General features: G+C 39.1%; 1 protein-coding gene across 1 annotated transcript in view; it reads right to left on the bottom strand.

The window, feature by feature from the left end:
• The window catches only part of SLC2A13 (solute carrier family 2 member 13), a 138,363-nt gene that overhangs the window by 95,522 nt on the left and 28,303 nt on the right, over nucleotides 1-14,538 (bottom strand). The window contains exons 2-3 of the mRNA XM_048933994.1: nucleotides 14,290-14,449; nucleotides 8,013-8,221 (exon numbers count right to left, since the gene is read on the bottom strand). Of these exons, the coding sequence (XP_048789951.1) occupies nucleotides 8,013-8,221; nucleotides 14,290-14,449 (369 nt within the window). The remainder of the gene's footprint in view (nucleotides 1-8,012; nucleotides 8,222-14,289; nucleotides 14,450-14,538) is intronic.

Genomic DNA, 14,538 nt, shown 5'->3' with positions numbered 1-14,538 from the left:
AGACGACAAAAGGAAATGGTGGTGCTAACCTTTCCTATTCGGGACTGAAATAATATGGGGAGAAGCTCCTTCTCAGTATCTTGTTTCTGAATGGAGTCAAGCACAACACTGCGCAGCTAATGAGCATTACCACAGCTCAAGGTATCATTACCAAAAAAGAAAGCACAGTTCCAAATTTTTGTGGACCAAAAATTAAGGTTATGAATGAAAAATGATCTTGAATTTGTTCACCCCTCATAAAAATTTTTAACCACCAAAGAGAATTAACAATAACAGAAGAAAATTTTTTCTTAACTACCAGATAAATAACCGCTCTAGCAGGTAAATAACAAATCAGCTTAGTAAGTGTGATAATTACTCCTTAGCAGCTTAAAAAGAAAGTTTTCCTCCATGTCCATTAATATTTTCACACCACACTGTATATTTTGTCTGAATCCCCGCTGCATGAATAACAAGCAAATCAAGTGGGAGCATCCTGCTTACAATTCCACATTCAGTCCAGATGCCAGGTCCAGCAGGGAAACAGTGAAGAATTTTGTCATGTTTTTGTTTCTTAAATAAACCAAGCTCTTGAATTCTGCTGTTAATGCAGCATGTGCCCATCTCTCAGAGGAGCACACCAGGAACACCTCCAGCCTGGTGGCTCCCCACACTCAGCTCCCGCAGCCTGGAGCTGAGGCTGCTCTCTGCGCACACCAGTTCCAGCACCCATCCGCTGGTTATTCTCCACACAGGCCAAGGAGGAAGGCGAGGTTATCAGAAGGTCACCGCTGGCAAGGCTGGGGTATGGCCAAGCACTTCCAGCTACGAGGCATAGCTTTCCTTTAAGCACATGACCCTGTTCATTCATGCTACCCCATCACTATCAGCCTTTTACCACTTACAGGCTTCTCTTCCCTCTGGCACATCTCACTTCCTCAGGCTAAAAAACCCAACCTGCATCAATTACAGATGTTTATATAGGTGTCTCCCACCATTTAGCTTTTCTCACATTTCAGTACTAAGTAATCTGCCTTATCACCCTTCAGGGTAGGTTTTCCCTACAGCAACAAAAGAACGACCACCTCTTTTCCTTCTTTCTCCTCTACCTCTGCTCTTTGCTGATTGCTTTGTTCCTTCACTATCCCTCACACTGTACACATCCTTTTTTTTTTTTTTTTTTTGCTGATTAAAGTCTTTTTCCCCCAAACTCTCTGAAGTCCACTTCCTTCAGGAACCTTTCCATGCAGCTTTGTTAAAGTAAAGCTTAGTAAGCGCATCCTGATTTTAGTATTTTTCACCTCAACCAGCTGGGACAATACAAATGCTGATTGAATTTTTTTCTATTTTAAAGCATATTTTTAATAATCAGTCAAAATATATCACTAACTACCACCTCTTCTGAAATTCCAGTTCATAAGAAATCTGTTCCTGTTCCTCAACAATATACTTGATCCTAAATTGGAACACGTTCCTAAACAAATCCTAGAGAGGAGCAGAGTGCCCAGTGATGCATTTGGATTTGAAGCAGCATCCACAGAAACCCTATTAGCAGGGGTGAACACCACTGAAACATCAGCAAATTCACCTTTGATCTGTGAATGTCATTTGACTTACAACAAAATTACTACGTGTGAATTTATTTTTCAATTAATAGAGACAAAAACAAAGATTTATTTTATTTTCCATACTTCTAGCTCTAATTTTCTACAGGCATCAGACTGAGACAAAGCTAACACTGCCCATGGGAATTAGTTCTACTCTGAAGTTTTTACATAAACTTTAGAGTGAATCTGAAACAAGTTAAAAAAAAACAGAACAGCAGCTCCTACACAAGCACCCTACTGCCTCATAATGATTCCCTATGCTTTTTATGAAGTTTCACTTTTTTCTGCCCTTTGGGATTACCCTATACAAAATCTGTCCAGACCTTAGGTAAAGAAGAATTTGGCTCACAACGTTCACCTGATGCAGTCTACTCTAAAGTAGCTCTTCTTCACAGGCAACTAATCCCCATTTCCAGATGAACATTCAATTTATGTAGGCGTGTTGGAAACTAAAGTGAAAGATGAAGGGATTGGTTTTGGTCACGAGCTGCTGAAGGAAGACCAGCTCCCAACATCCTGCCGGGTACAAACTGTAACCCCAGTGCCCTAAAGTACACACACATTCACATACTCCTGGCTACATCTGCAGCCTGCAGGCTGCTCTAATGTAATAGGAATGAGAACTTATTTTGAACTTACAGTAGTTTTATTTTTAGATGAGATAGAAAAAATTGATTTTTTTTTTTTTTTTTACAGACTATTTTTCAAAGCTCATGTTAGCCTTTAAAAGGCTTTAAGGATAAAAAAGAGAATCAAAAACACTTTTTATCTGTCTCTATCAATTGTTTAGTATAGCAATTCATACTTTCACTACTGCTTGCTCAGTTTGCAGAAGGCTGCAGCCAGAAGAATATCCCCGTGCAGCAGTACAGGCTGGGGACTGACCTACTGGATAGTTGCTCTGTGAAGAAGAACCAGGATGTCCTGGTAGACAACAGATAGACCACAAGCTAGCAGTGTGCCATTGTGGCTTAAAATGCCAATGGAACCCTGAGCTGCATTAGGAATAGCACTGCCAGCAGGCCCAGGTAGGTAAGTAACCTTGCCCCTCTACTCATACCTGGTGAGGTCTCACCTGGAGAGCTGTGTCCAGATCTAGGCTCCCAGCACAGGAGACACAGAGCTCCTGGAGTGAGCCCAGTGAAGGGCTACTGAACAACAAAGGGACTGCAGTACCTCTCAAATGATGAAAGGAGTTGGGCCTGTCCTGCCTGGAGGAGACTGTGGTGGGATCTGACTGATGTGATTAAGAACCTCAAGAGAGGATGACATGAGGATGGGTCCAGATTCTTCTCAGTGGTGCCCGGCAATGGGATGAGAGGCAACGGACACAAATTGAAACACTCCTTCCAACCTCAACCCTTCTGTGATAAATTATCTGATCATACACTGAATCGAGTTAGCGTACTTTCTCAAAATCAAAGTGCCTCTATGTTATATTTGATTGCATTGTATACATTTTAAATTAACCAGAGGTGTTCTTTTTTCATGGCTTCAATTCAAAATAAATTCCAGTGAAGATATGTCACTGCACAGGAAGAATTTTTGTTCTTGAGAGACAGGAAATAATTCTACAGCTCAAATAGTTAAAATATGTGAATGGAACAGTGACATTTCTTCAGATACCTCATGTGTTGACTGTACTCTCTCACAAAACCAAAAGCAAAACTGACTTGGTTTTGCAAAGTCCCTCACATTGGTATTGTCACAAATAAGAATTTCAAGCTTGCAATCATATGGACTTTGGGGTTTTCTTGGACAAATCTTTAGTGCATCTCTTTTCTTTTGCCTGAAAGGCTTTAACCCAGTTTCTGGGTTACAGGTAACAGCAGCCACTCAATCTCATGACAGAGGGATTCATTCTAAACACGGATTAAGCGCCTACAACTGAAATGGTTCAGAGCTTTGCACAGCCCTTCTGCAGCATAACAGTACTACCAACTTGCATTAAATAAGATTCTAGCTGATGTCCAATAATAAGCATGTCTGTATCTTTTTGAATTCCAGGCATGTCAGGCAATTGCACGGGATAAGAAGGACTCCCAGCAGAAGGGGTAGTTTATGATTAATAATGAAAGTACTGAAAGCTTCCAGCATCTCCCTAGGGAGATGTATGTCAAATGGCTGCAGCCAAAGCCATAGGCAGAAATACTGACAAGTTAAAATATTCCTTAAGCAGAAAAGTTGCAAGAAATATAAATATACTGTAGCCGGGAAGGCTACCTTCCCTCACAACATCCTATTTTAACTGACAGTTAATCGGTAAAGTTATAAGCTGAAAACTAATGGTAATGAGGTGATTTTTCTTTTAAATCATAACACATTCATCTCCTGCAGGGAAATACAAAACCTGAAAGAGTAGACTGACTCACAGATCAGATGGTAAATTCAGCAAAAAAAGAAAGAAAGTGAAGCTGAAAGTGATTGAAGCTTACAGGATTTAAAGAACAGTATGGATAGGTTGTTCTCAAAGAAAACACTTAGTCTATTTCTTTTTTTAACAAAGAATTACTGGAAATACAAGAAAATACCTCATCCAGAAGCAACAGCCATTACAAAACACTCTGGAACAGGCACAAAAAGGTCGGTTTAATTATCCTACAGTGCAATTACGCATTTTCTATATCACTCAGTGTACTTCAAGAGAAGCACTGTGGTTCCACGCACTGCTAAGCCAAGCACACTTTTTACATGGCCAGAATTACAAAGCATAACGTGCAAATAAAAACATGATCAGAAATTGACACATATATGTGCATAGAAGCATACTATAAAATGTCTATCCCAGGTCATAGTGTAGAGGTTCAAGCGTCTCAAAAGTAACTCAAAGGTCAGAAAAACATGGAATAAATGGGACAGAGGGAGATTACACTGCTCTCCTGGTATAATTACAATCCATGCCTATACATACTTTATTTACACAGACATAAATGTCTAACCTTAATACAAATTATATTTATTTTGTCAGACATTGTGTTAGTACAACATTCACCACCACTAATTTTGTGTGTAATGTGGGGTATCCTGGTATGCCATAGCTCAATACTGGTACAAGAGGGGCATGTGGGAAAGCCACGCAACTTGTAGGTACTTTCATCCGAAATTTAAAAAAATCACACTTTCCTATGTTTTTCTTTGAATACTGGAGATCTGTTAAATATTTAGGAAATTAACTATCAATCCCCAACTTCCCTATTGAACAGCAGCATAATTTCTTTCTGGTTTGAATTTACCACTACAGTGGCAGTCCATAAAACTTTCACAAAGGTATGTAGCTCTTCTGTTACTGTAAATTCACTCTAAAATGCCTGCTCAAGAAGATGACAAATCCCACTCTAATTCACTTAGCAGCACAGGTTCTTCATCTGTACCTGTATATTTAAGTCACTGTAGCAGTGCTTACATGCAACGCTACGATCAGATTGCCAGTTCTTCACTAACATGCAGCACAGAACCTCAGCAGCAATGTTTAGCTAACGGGAGGCAAGAATCAACCCTGCCACTGATGCTTTGATCTAACTGCTTCTGTTTTCCACCCTCTTCCCTCTCCTTAGGACTTCATGAGCCAAGCAGTGGGGAATTTGCAAAATCTAGAGCCTGTTTAAAGGGGAATAGCACATACCACTTAAAAACTACTGTTTTCCCCCAATCTCAGGGAGCTCTCTCCTTTCTAAGGTCTCCCCCTGTAACACTCCTGCCCTGGATACTCCTATCACCAGATCTCTTTGCACTACAACCCTGTCATCTGAGATGATGATGTTAAGAGATGCTGTTGAGCTGGACTTGACCTAATTGGTTTTGTGACATTACTGCAAATGCAGTGCCTTCCTCCTCTGTTCTCAAAACATGAGCTGTGGTGCAGAAAACAGTCATGGATATTACAACACCACAGGTTGCTTTAGGGGTACAGAACAGAGCATGCAAAAGTCGTATTCACTGCTGCTAGAAAATTGTCAGCTGTATAATCACTAAAGAGGGAAGTGTTTGTCACAATCTGAAGATGCTAAATCTCAGCTGTGGTGATCTGGTTGAATGTACTGGAAAGGATAAAGAGCTGTGAATCATTCACCCAACAGGTATCCCACACAAGTACAAGAGACTTCTGAAACAGAAGTTGCTGCTCAAGGCATTTTTATTGCTTTCAAGATAGAAGCTGCTTGATGACCATATGGAATCTGCAATGAACCTCTCTGGTTTTATGACAGACATTAATATTAAACCCTTTTAAAAGCAGTTGAAGTAACACAGATGAAGTTCTCCTGTGATTCATTAGTTCAGTGACAGGAATAGCTGATGAAACAGTTACAAAAGGCAGATTTTAGTGTGGGACTAGGAGAATATGTTCCAGCTGCACCCTGTTACTCCCTTGTAGAGTCAGATATAAGTTTATTCTCACTTAGAAAATGAGGCCCTGAAGAACTGGCAAAGATGTTTATGTATCAGTTAATGAAGAAGAACACCTGTTCTTTTTCAAGAAAGGAAATGCCAAAAAAGGAAATGGCACAATTACCTAAAAGTAAGCGGGATGATTTTTGATTTGCAAAGTTGTCTTTGGTTGAATTCCACATACGAACAGGAAGTTGGCTCTCGTACCATGCATTCCACATTCAATTCTGAATATCTAGACAACTCCTCAAGAAATGAAGATAATTATATTTCAACATTACTTTTAAGAACCACCTATAAGTCCCAGAAAAGCAACAAAATAAGCACATTTTGATGCTGACGCACAACAAATGTTTTTTGAACAACCAGGAGTCCGAGTTAAATGGGATAAGAGCAATTACAGCTAAGTTGCAATCAAACTCAAAAGTGCCCATGGGTGTGTAATGCCTGTTTGTAAGTATTTACAACAAGTGGGTAAGCAGGTATTCAGAACTACCCTCACTGCGCCATTTGGTGGCAGCTCTGAAGCTGTTGATTATCCAAGAGGAAAATGCCAGTTTCCACGTAAGCATGCTTTTCTATGGGAACATGCTTGACTAAACTCCAGCAAGACAATTATTTTTTCTTTGGGAAAAAAATAAATAAATTTTAAAAAGTCAAGAAACTCAGGAAGCTCCGTAACTGGTCTGCCAGTCTAAGATACAGCTGCAAAAAGGACCAGGTTGGAGTCAGTCCTACCACAGATTTATAAACTGCAAAGCAGCAGCATAAAAATGATTTAAAAGAGAGAAACAAGGTTGTGCTGTACAGCCCAATGACTGAAAATAGGGAACCAAACCAGCCAAACACCTGCTTCTTTCATTTCTACAAAGCAGATCAACATTAATACCAGACATTAAGTGGCTCTCCATGGAATCAAACAGTCCAATGACTAATTAGGATTGAGAACCTTGGTACAAGACTCAAAATCCAAGCTGTTCTAAAAATGCCCACTTCAGCTTTTTGTCAGATCAACTCAAATAACTTTTCTTTCCACTGCTAAAGAAAAAAAAAAAAAGTGTTCAAAAGCCTGAAAAAATAATGGAAGAAACAAATCCAGCCCTACTACAAATCAGTGATGAACATTTGAATGTTTTGAATGCAGTAACTTCAAGATACCCAGTCTTCTATTGTAAGCTTCAAAGTAAAACTCAAGGAGGCAATGAGATTGGATACTATCAGACATTGGATCTCAGTATGTACAGCTGTAAAATAAATTGCATTTTTCTTCCCACATCCTGTGAGAAGTTATAGTACCACACAAACTACATTTAAAGAAGCAAGAACTAAGGTGAATCTCACTTTAGAGACTTAATTAAGATTCCTATTCTACTTCAGCACAAATCTAAGAAAAATTATTTAGTAGACAAGAAGATAGTCAATGGAATGGCAATCTTGCTTTATAATACCTGCCTATGTAAACACAAAGTTTTGAGAAATTATAGAACAAGGGTACAAAAACAGAATAAAGTATTTGATTAAGATGCTGCATTCTCTTGGGCAGACTAAGAAGGCTTCAGAAACTGCCCTTACTGAAAAATTATTTTGTAAATCTTTCCAAAACTGCTTAGCTGGAATTATGACCAGCCACAATATAGACTCTGGACAACGCATGCATGCAAAATGCCTTCTGACTTTAATGGTTGTTAGATCTTTTTCTTTGAAGAGAGAAACCAAACTATTTTATTTCCACTCTTCAAGATGTGCATTCTTAAAATGGGCAATTTTTTGAGCAATTCTTATGTAACTCTAGCTTGCATAACTTGTAATCTTACAGAACTTTACTTCTTCCTCATTGAAGAAACCAGAATTAAATTTAAAACTGTAGTATCACAGAAACATCTATTCAACTCTGAAATTACCAGTACATGAAGTATATTAAACAGCAAAACTACCAAGAACAGCAAATCATCAGGCTCCCATAGGCTATGACATGAAAATTTATTCTTATTTCATCTCTCCAATGATTGACAGAGATGCCAACAAGCATTCACAGCATACCTGCTCCAACTTCTTTTTCTTCTTCTTCAATGTTGTTTTTGATACTGTCATACTCCTCATCGATTGCCTGGTTGCCACGCATCTGAGACAGAATCCTCCTTGCTCTCTGAGTCTGGCCTTTCTGAATCAGCCAGCGGGGGCTTTCAGGGAGAAACAGGAAACCAAAAAATTGTATAACTGCTGGCACAGCTGACAGCCCCAACATGTACCTGGAAATAAAGAAATAGACAAATTTCTTGTATTTGCGTACAGGAGCATGCTGTGAGAAGACACACAGCAACCGAGGCTGTAATTTACAAACCAAACCTTGTTCCTTTGTATTCATTATTGCCAGAAATTAATCAGGCAAGAACCCTACTCCGGAAGTACCATAGAAAAAAGACCTTTGCTTTCTATTCCAGTATACCTCAGGATGCTCTGAATATTCTGCTGTCACTGACTCAACAGTTGCTCGTCGAGAGGACACTAACTCAGACTCAGGGAACACTCTGAAACATTCCAGTGGTTTGGAAACTGATACCCCTACTGTGAAGATATAAGAAAAGAATTAACAGAAAAAAAAAGCAAAGGTGTACAGAACAGATGTGTACTGCTGATGACAACGATGAGGCTGAAATCCTGCTCATTGTTTTACAGACATAATAAAAAAGGTAAACCAAAAGCAGCCAACCATAATTGCTTAATTTGGTCAGCAAGTACATGTACGCAGTCACACATGGCCAGGGAATAAACCTCTTGTATGAGGAAATGGCTGTTTCTGACTGTAGAAAGAAACACTGGAAAAAGTTCATTTAATCAGCACTGCATCCATTTACACTAGATCTTTCAGACAGTCTGCTCTTAAATGTTCAGCCACATGCAGCGTTGTTTTAAACCAAAATGGCATTTTAAGTGCACAGAGGGATTTCACTGTACACAGCATTAATGCCAGGATTACTGCTGCAGGAGAGCTGCCCCTCCAGCAGCCAGCATTGCCACCTGTCCAGCGCTCACACACAACAGGACTTGCTCCAAATGAAGTGAGGCCAAAGGCTGTGGAAGATAAGCATATCACCATCTGCCATAGGTGGTTCTGATTCTCACGCTCCACACTTTTATTTCCTTCAATAAAACACCAAAAACAAGAATTACAGAATAGAACATAATGTTATTCTGCTTTTTAAATCTGACTTTTTTCCCTACATCTGATAAATCGTTTGTGCTTGAAAGATTATTTTGGCTTCTATTAAAGACTTTAGATGATGTTGGCATCATCCATACATCACTGCAAACAACATAGGCTTCACAGCAGTGGTTATAACCGTTCCACCACCTCCAGAAAAGTCTTCAGCCTGAATATCAGGGTACTCTGTGCTCATAAATAGGTTCACACCTTGAAGTCAGGAAAGCAGGGAGATGAGCAAATCTTTCCTCTAGCCTCTCTCACTGTGCACTCTTTCTCACTGATGGTTCTGAATTCTCTTGCATGGATATAAAGTTAGCTATGCAATGAGATTGCTAATAGAGTATGAAAGAGAGCAAGATTGTTAATAGAAACCTCATTTCAGGGCAACAAACCACAAGTATTTGACAAGTCCAAATGCATTTCCAGTGAAAATGGAAAAAGACTCACAATCAACAGGGCAGAAAAATGGAGAACGGAAAAAAAATACAACATACAAAAGGTGAAGGAAAGAAGTTGGCCACCCCTGGACAAGGTGCATGCAGGCCAGTCCTCCCATCCCCTAGCTGAGCTCTCAAGTTCCTCCTTAAACTGGCAATATTGTCCAAAGGTTATATAATTACATCTTGGTCTAGAAATAAAATTGCAAACAAGCCTCTCATTTTCAGAATGGTATAGCTCATCTTTAGTCCAAAAAAAAAAAAAAAAAAAAGGAAAGCAGGAAGAAAATAAATTCAGAACGCAAACATTGTGGAAGGATTAATTGCTGAGCAGACTTTAGCCAGCATATCTAACAAGTGTCACTAATGTTCTCATTCCTCATTCACTAATGGTCTCATTCATCTGTGTCCTCATTTCTTCCTATGCTCCTCCTTCTCCACAAACAGTATTTCGGAAGCTGCATACAGAATCACATCAATATATACACTGCTGAAGCTCAACAAATAGTATATTCAATATCTGTGATTAGTGTGGTATTTAGAGAGCCTCTTCTATTTCAAATGAAGAGTAGCCCAAAGACATAGAAATTAAAAGCACTGACAAACTGCAAGCAAAAGGATTCTTTTAGCACATCTAAGTATACAGATTTAGTCCTTGATACTCGTATGACCCAAGCCTATTCCTCCAAAACCCTTCCATCCCTTAAATGCAGCAGAATTTCCAGAACTGAGCAGCTGCATACCTGCAATTATTTTAGGAGGAGAAAAAAAAAAAAGAAAAAAAAAAAAGCAAGATCTAGGCTGTTAATCTACCACTAAACACTGTTGGGTTGTTTATCACAGAGAAGATAGAAAAGAAAGTGTTTGGTCACTAAAGGCAGTTTCCAACTGCCATGTTTCTGGTCAAAGCAGAGTACAAGGAGCAGGCCAGAAGGAAAATATTCACTTAGGGGCATACGTCCACTCTAAGTTCATGAGCTCTTGCAATTTTCAGACCAAGCAACTTTGATAGAACCAATTTAGTAAAAGCAGGCAATTTTGGACATTACGTGCTGTGAGCCAGCTTTCAGAAATCTAATACAGTTCTTTCCTATACAGAGAATAAGATTTTGCTTATACAGTTCTTTCCTATACAGAGAATAAGATTTTGCTTTTGAAGTCAGATGTCTAGCAGACCTGAAAAAATCCAGCAGAAAATTTAATACATCAGTCGTAACACTTCTCCTTCTGAGACATACTGCTGCAACACCATTAAAATGAATGAGTAGTGTTGTATAAAACTAACTTGTCAGATTCAACGTTTGTTTTCTTTTGCTTATTTTTAATTTAATATCCAGCATTTCCAAGAATAAACAGAATTAAAGTTCCTGTTTTTTTTTTTTTTTCTTTCTAGTACACAGTCACTTGATCACCAAGAGCTACAATAATTGCTGTAATTCTCCTTTTATGCAGTGATTCAGGAGCAAACATCTCTGAACTCTCCCCAGGTGCATGCTGGACACTCTTTCCAAGGGAGGGCCCATCTGTACTCTGTTCTGCTCAGTCTCAGGTTGCAGCCAGCGAGCTAAGGACAGAGAAGTACGCAATTCCAAACCCACCACTCCAGCACTTCCTTGGATACCTCAGCATTAGCATAGTCTATTTCTGCCCAGCACACCTGAGAAGTGGAAATGACTACCTAACAAGATTTTCAGAAGTCAGCTGGACAAAGGCCTGAATAAACAAATTCGGCCTGCTTCACCTTAAGATGCAAACCCAGCTCGAGGAGCTGTACATTAGCCTCAACACCCCTGATTACCTTTCAGTGGAATTTTTCTATGATTCAGAAAGTGCAGATCTGTTCTTAGTTTTCCACAATTTATTTTTACTGATTTGAAAGTCATAACGTTTCCTTTTCTGTTGCACTGGTCTTGTATGCAACTATGTCTTTTTTTCATGAAAATCCAGAGTCATAGAATCATTAAGGTTAGAAAAGACCACTAAGATGACTTAATCCAGCCATCAGCCCCTCACCACCGTGCCTACTAACCCACATCCCTGAGTACCGCCACATCTATCCTTTTTTTGAAAGCCTCCAGGGACGGCGAGTTCACTGCTTCCCTGAGCAGCCTGTTCCAATGCTTGATCAAGAATTTGATCAGGCCATGTGATGGCATTGAACAGCCATGGACAGACACACACGTGGAAGAAACCAGTACAGAACGACAAGAGTGAGGAGCATCACAATGAGAAGGACTATGGTCTTCATTGGCATCACTGGCCAGATAGACTGTAAGGGAGTAAAATATGGTTCAAAGGATCTTTTACACACATTGTGTTATACTCACACATTGTGTTAATGACTGCTTGCTACGGTGGATAGTGACAGGACAAGGGGAAACGGTCTTCAACTGAGACAGGGGAGATTTAGGTTAGATATTAGGAGGAAGTTTTTCACAGAGGGTGGTGACGCACTGGAACAGGCTGCCCAAGGAGGCTGTGGATGCCCCATCCCTGGAGGCATTCAAGGCCAGGCTGGATGTGGCTCTGGGCAGCCTGGTCTGGTGGTTGGCGACCTGCACACAGCAGGGGGTTGAAACTGGATGATCATTGTGGTCAGAGGGGCAGAATCACCTCCCTCACCCTGCTGGCCATGCTGCTTTTCGTGCAGCACAGGATACAGTTGGCTTTCTGGGCTGCGAGGGTGCATTGCTGGCTCATGATTTGTATTTATCTGAACAATTACACAAAAATACAGCTCAAATAAGATCAAGGCTTGTTGGATATTTTATTAGCAATATTTTTCTTCCTATATGGTAGTATTTACGTAGAGATTACAAACACATCCTTAGCTTGTAAGCATCAGCCCACTGACACAAAAAGAAAACAACAACAACAAAAAAAAAGAACCAAAAAACCCAAACATATTTATATCCACAAATGCTTTTCCCAGCAGAATCTCTAACCTCTAAAGTAAACTGAAATCAAAATATCTGCCTAAAAAGAAAGTGCACAAACACCTGAAACACTAATGGTGACTCAGAGCTCCATTTCTAAATAAATACCTTTGCTGTCCATTCCTCACCACCCAGCCCCATGCATAATGAGCTTTTACGTTAGCAAATTACTTAGGCTAATAGTCAATTTAAATTAATAACGTAGCTACTGGATAATCTGTATTGGTTGTCAAATACTTCCATTTATTTTACCTAGCCAGGCATTACTGCATACCATTACCTTTTCTAAATATTGAACATATTTCATTAACTGCAGAAAGGGATTAGCAATCCCCTAAATTTTTCTTTCAGTGAAGTCATTTCTCTGTCCTCTATAACTGGAGGCACAGCCTGAGGGAGCACGCAGCTGCTTTTGCAATGACTAGGATATCAAAAGATTCATGAAAATGTGAAAATGTGAAATGCTATTTCCATTTAGGCTAGAAAGCAAAAAGCAGAGCTAGGATTGACTGTATTAAATAAAATCAGCATGATGTCATTTTTTTTCTTAAGGTCAGAATGTGACATCTTTTTACCTAAGAGGCAAAGGAAGCGATCACTTCAGCAGAAAGTAAAATCCTCAACGTTCTTGGACCTTCAGACATATATAGAATAACCTGTGGATTCACCCTGAAAACATTAACTTCTTATTTTAATGCATATTTCTTTGCATATTAAAGAAAGATCAGCCTCTAAATACCTCTACATAAGAAAGATCAGCCTCTAAATACCTCTACATATGTTCCATATGAATTGTTACTAGCTTAAAACTTATCCTTACTCAATTCCATTGAAAGTCAGTGAATGTAATAATATTTATATTGCAAACTTTTTGGAGGAGATAGGGAGCGAAAATATTTCATATTAGGATTTTCAAATATCAAAAAGGTTCCAGGCTGTAGCAACAGAAATTGAAGACCCTACAACAGCACACAGCCTTTTCCCAAGAGAGTTTTGATAAAAAAAACAAACATAATAAGCACAAGTTTCCAAAAGCTGGAGTGTGCGGTATAAGTTACTCCTCCTACACATTTCTGTTAATATTTTTTTCACATCAGCACTGCAACTAAATTGCTGAGCTCCAGAAACATCTGAACTCTCTCAAATGACACATCACCACAAAGAAGGTAGGTGCAGTCCATAAACTCTTAACAATGTCTAAAGAAAGAGCAAATTATTCAGAAAGTAGAGTAAAAGAGATTCATAAATTCCACATAATCAAAAGTTTATAGTTAAAAGTTATACTACAATACCTGTAACTTCAGTTCTGATTAGATTACTACTGCTCAAATTAAATGCATTCAATATACACCTCTATTCTGTGCATGTAGTATCAGTTACAGGAAATGCGCCTTTTGAAAAATCAGCATGTAATTATTCTAAATGCAAAAGGCACTTTTATAAACATCATGATGATAGTTCAAGCTTGTTGATGCATATGCATCATATGCAATGCATTGCTCATCCATTTTAAAGTTTAGTGAAATCAGAAAACGAAAACATTCTGTGATACTGAGTGAAAGCTTTATGTATATCATTTGGCAAGAGTTATTAAAACTTCACTTCAGAATGCAGATCTACCATTTTATATGTAAACTCTATGGCGATAGCTGTCAGCCACTAAAAGTTATTTCACACATGTATCTAGCCTTGCTCAAACCATAACCACATTTTGCTTTTAGCACTGAAGGCTCACATACCTCCATCCATCCTTCACGAGGTAGCTGAACAGTCCATCCACGACGCTTGCAAAAAACTGCCCTCCAGTGATGAACAGGGTGTTAATGGTGACTAATCTGCCTCTTAAGTGCGGCGGAGCAACTTCTGCGATGTACACAGGCACTGTCATAGATGCTACACCTACAAGAATAAATTAAATTACATTTAGGAAACTGAAAGAGATACTACATTCTTTTTATTTTTATAGAGCTATGGCATGATTTTCACCT

The sequence above is a fragment of the Lagopus muta genome, chromosome 1 (assembly GCF_023343835.1).
Source record: "Lagopus muta isolate bLagMut1 chromosome 1, bLagMut1 primary, whole genome shotgun sequence".
NCBI lineage: Eukaryota > Metazoa > Chordata > Aves > Galliformes > Phasianidae > Lagopus > Lagopus muta.
The sequence above is the reverse complement of the archived record's forward strand: the minus strand, read 5'-3'. Positions and strand labels throughout refer to the sequence as shown.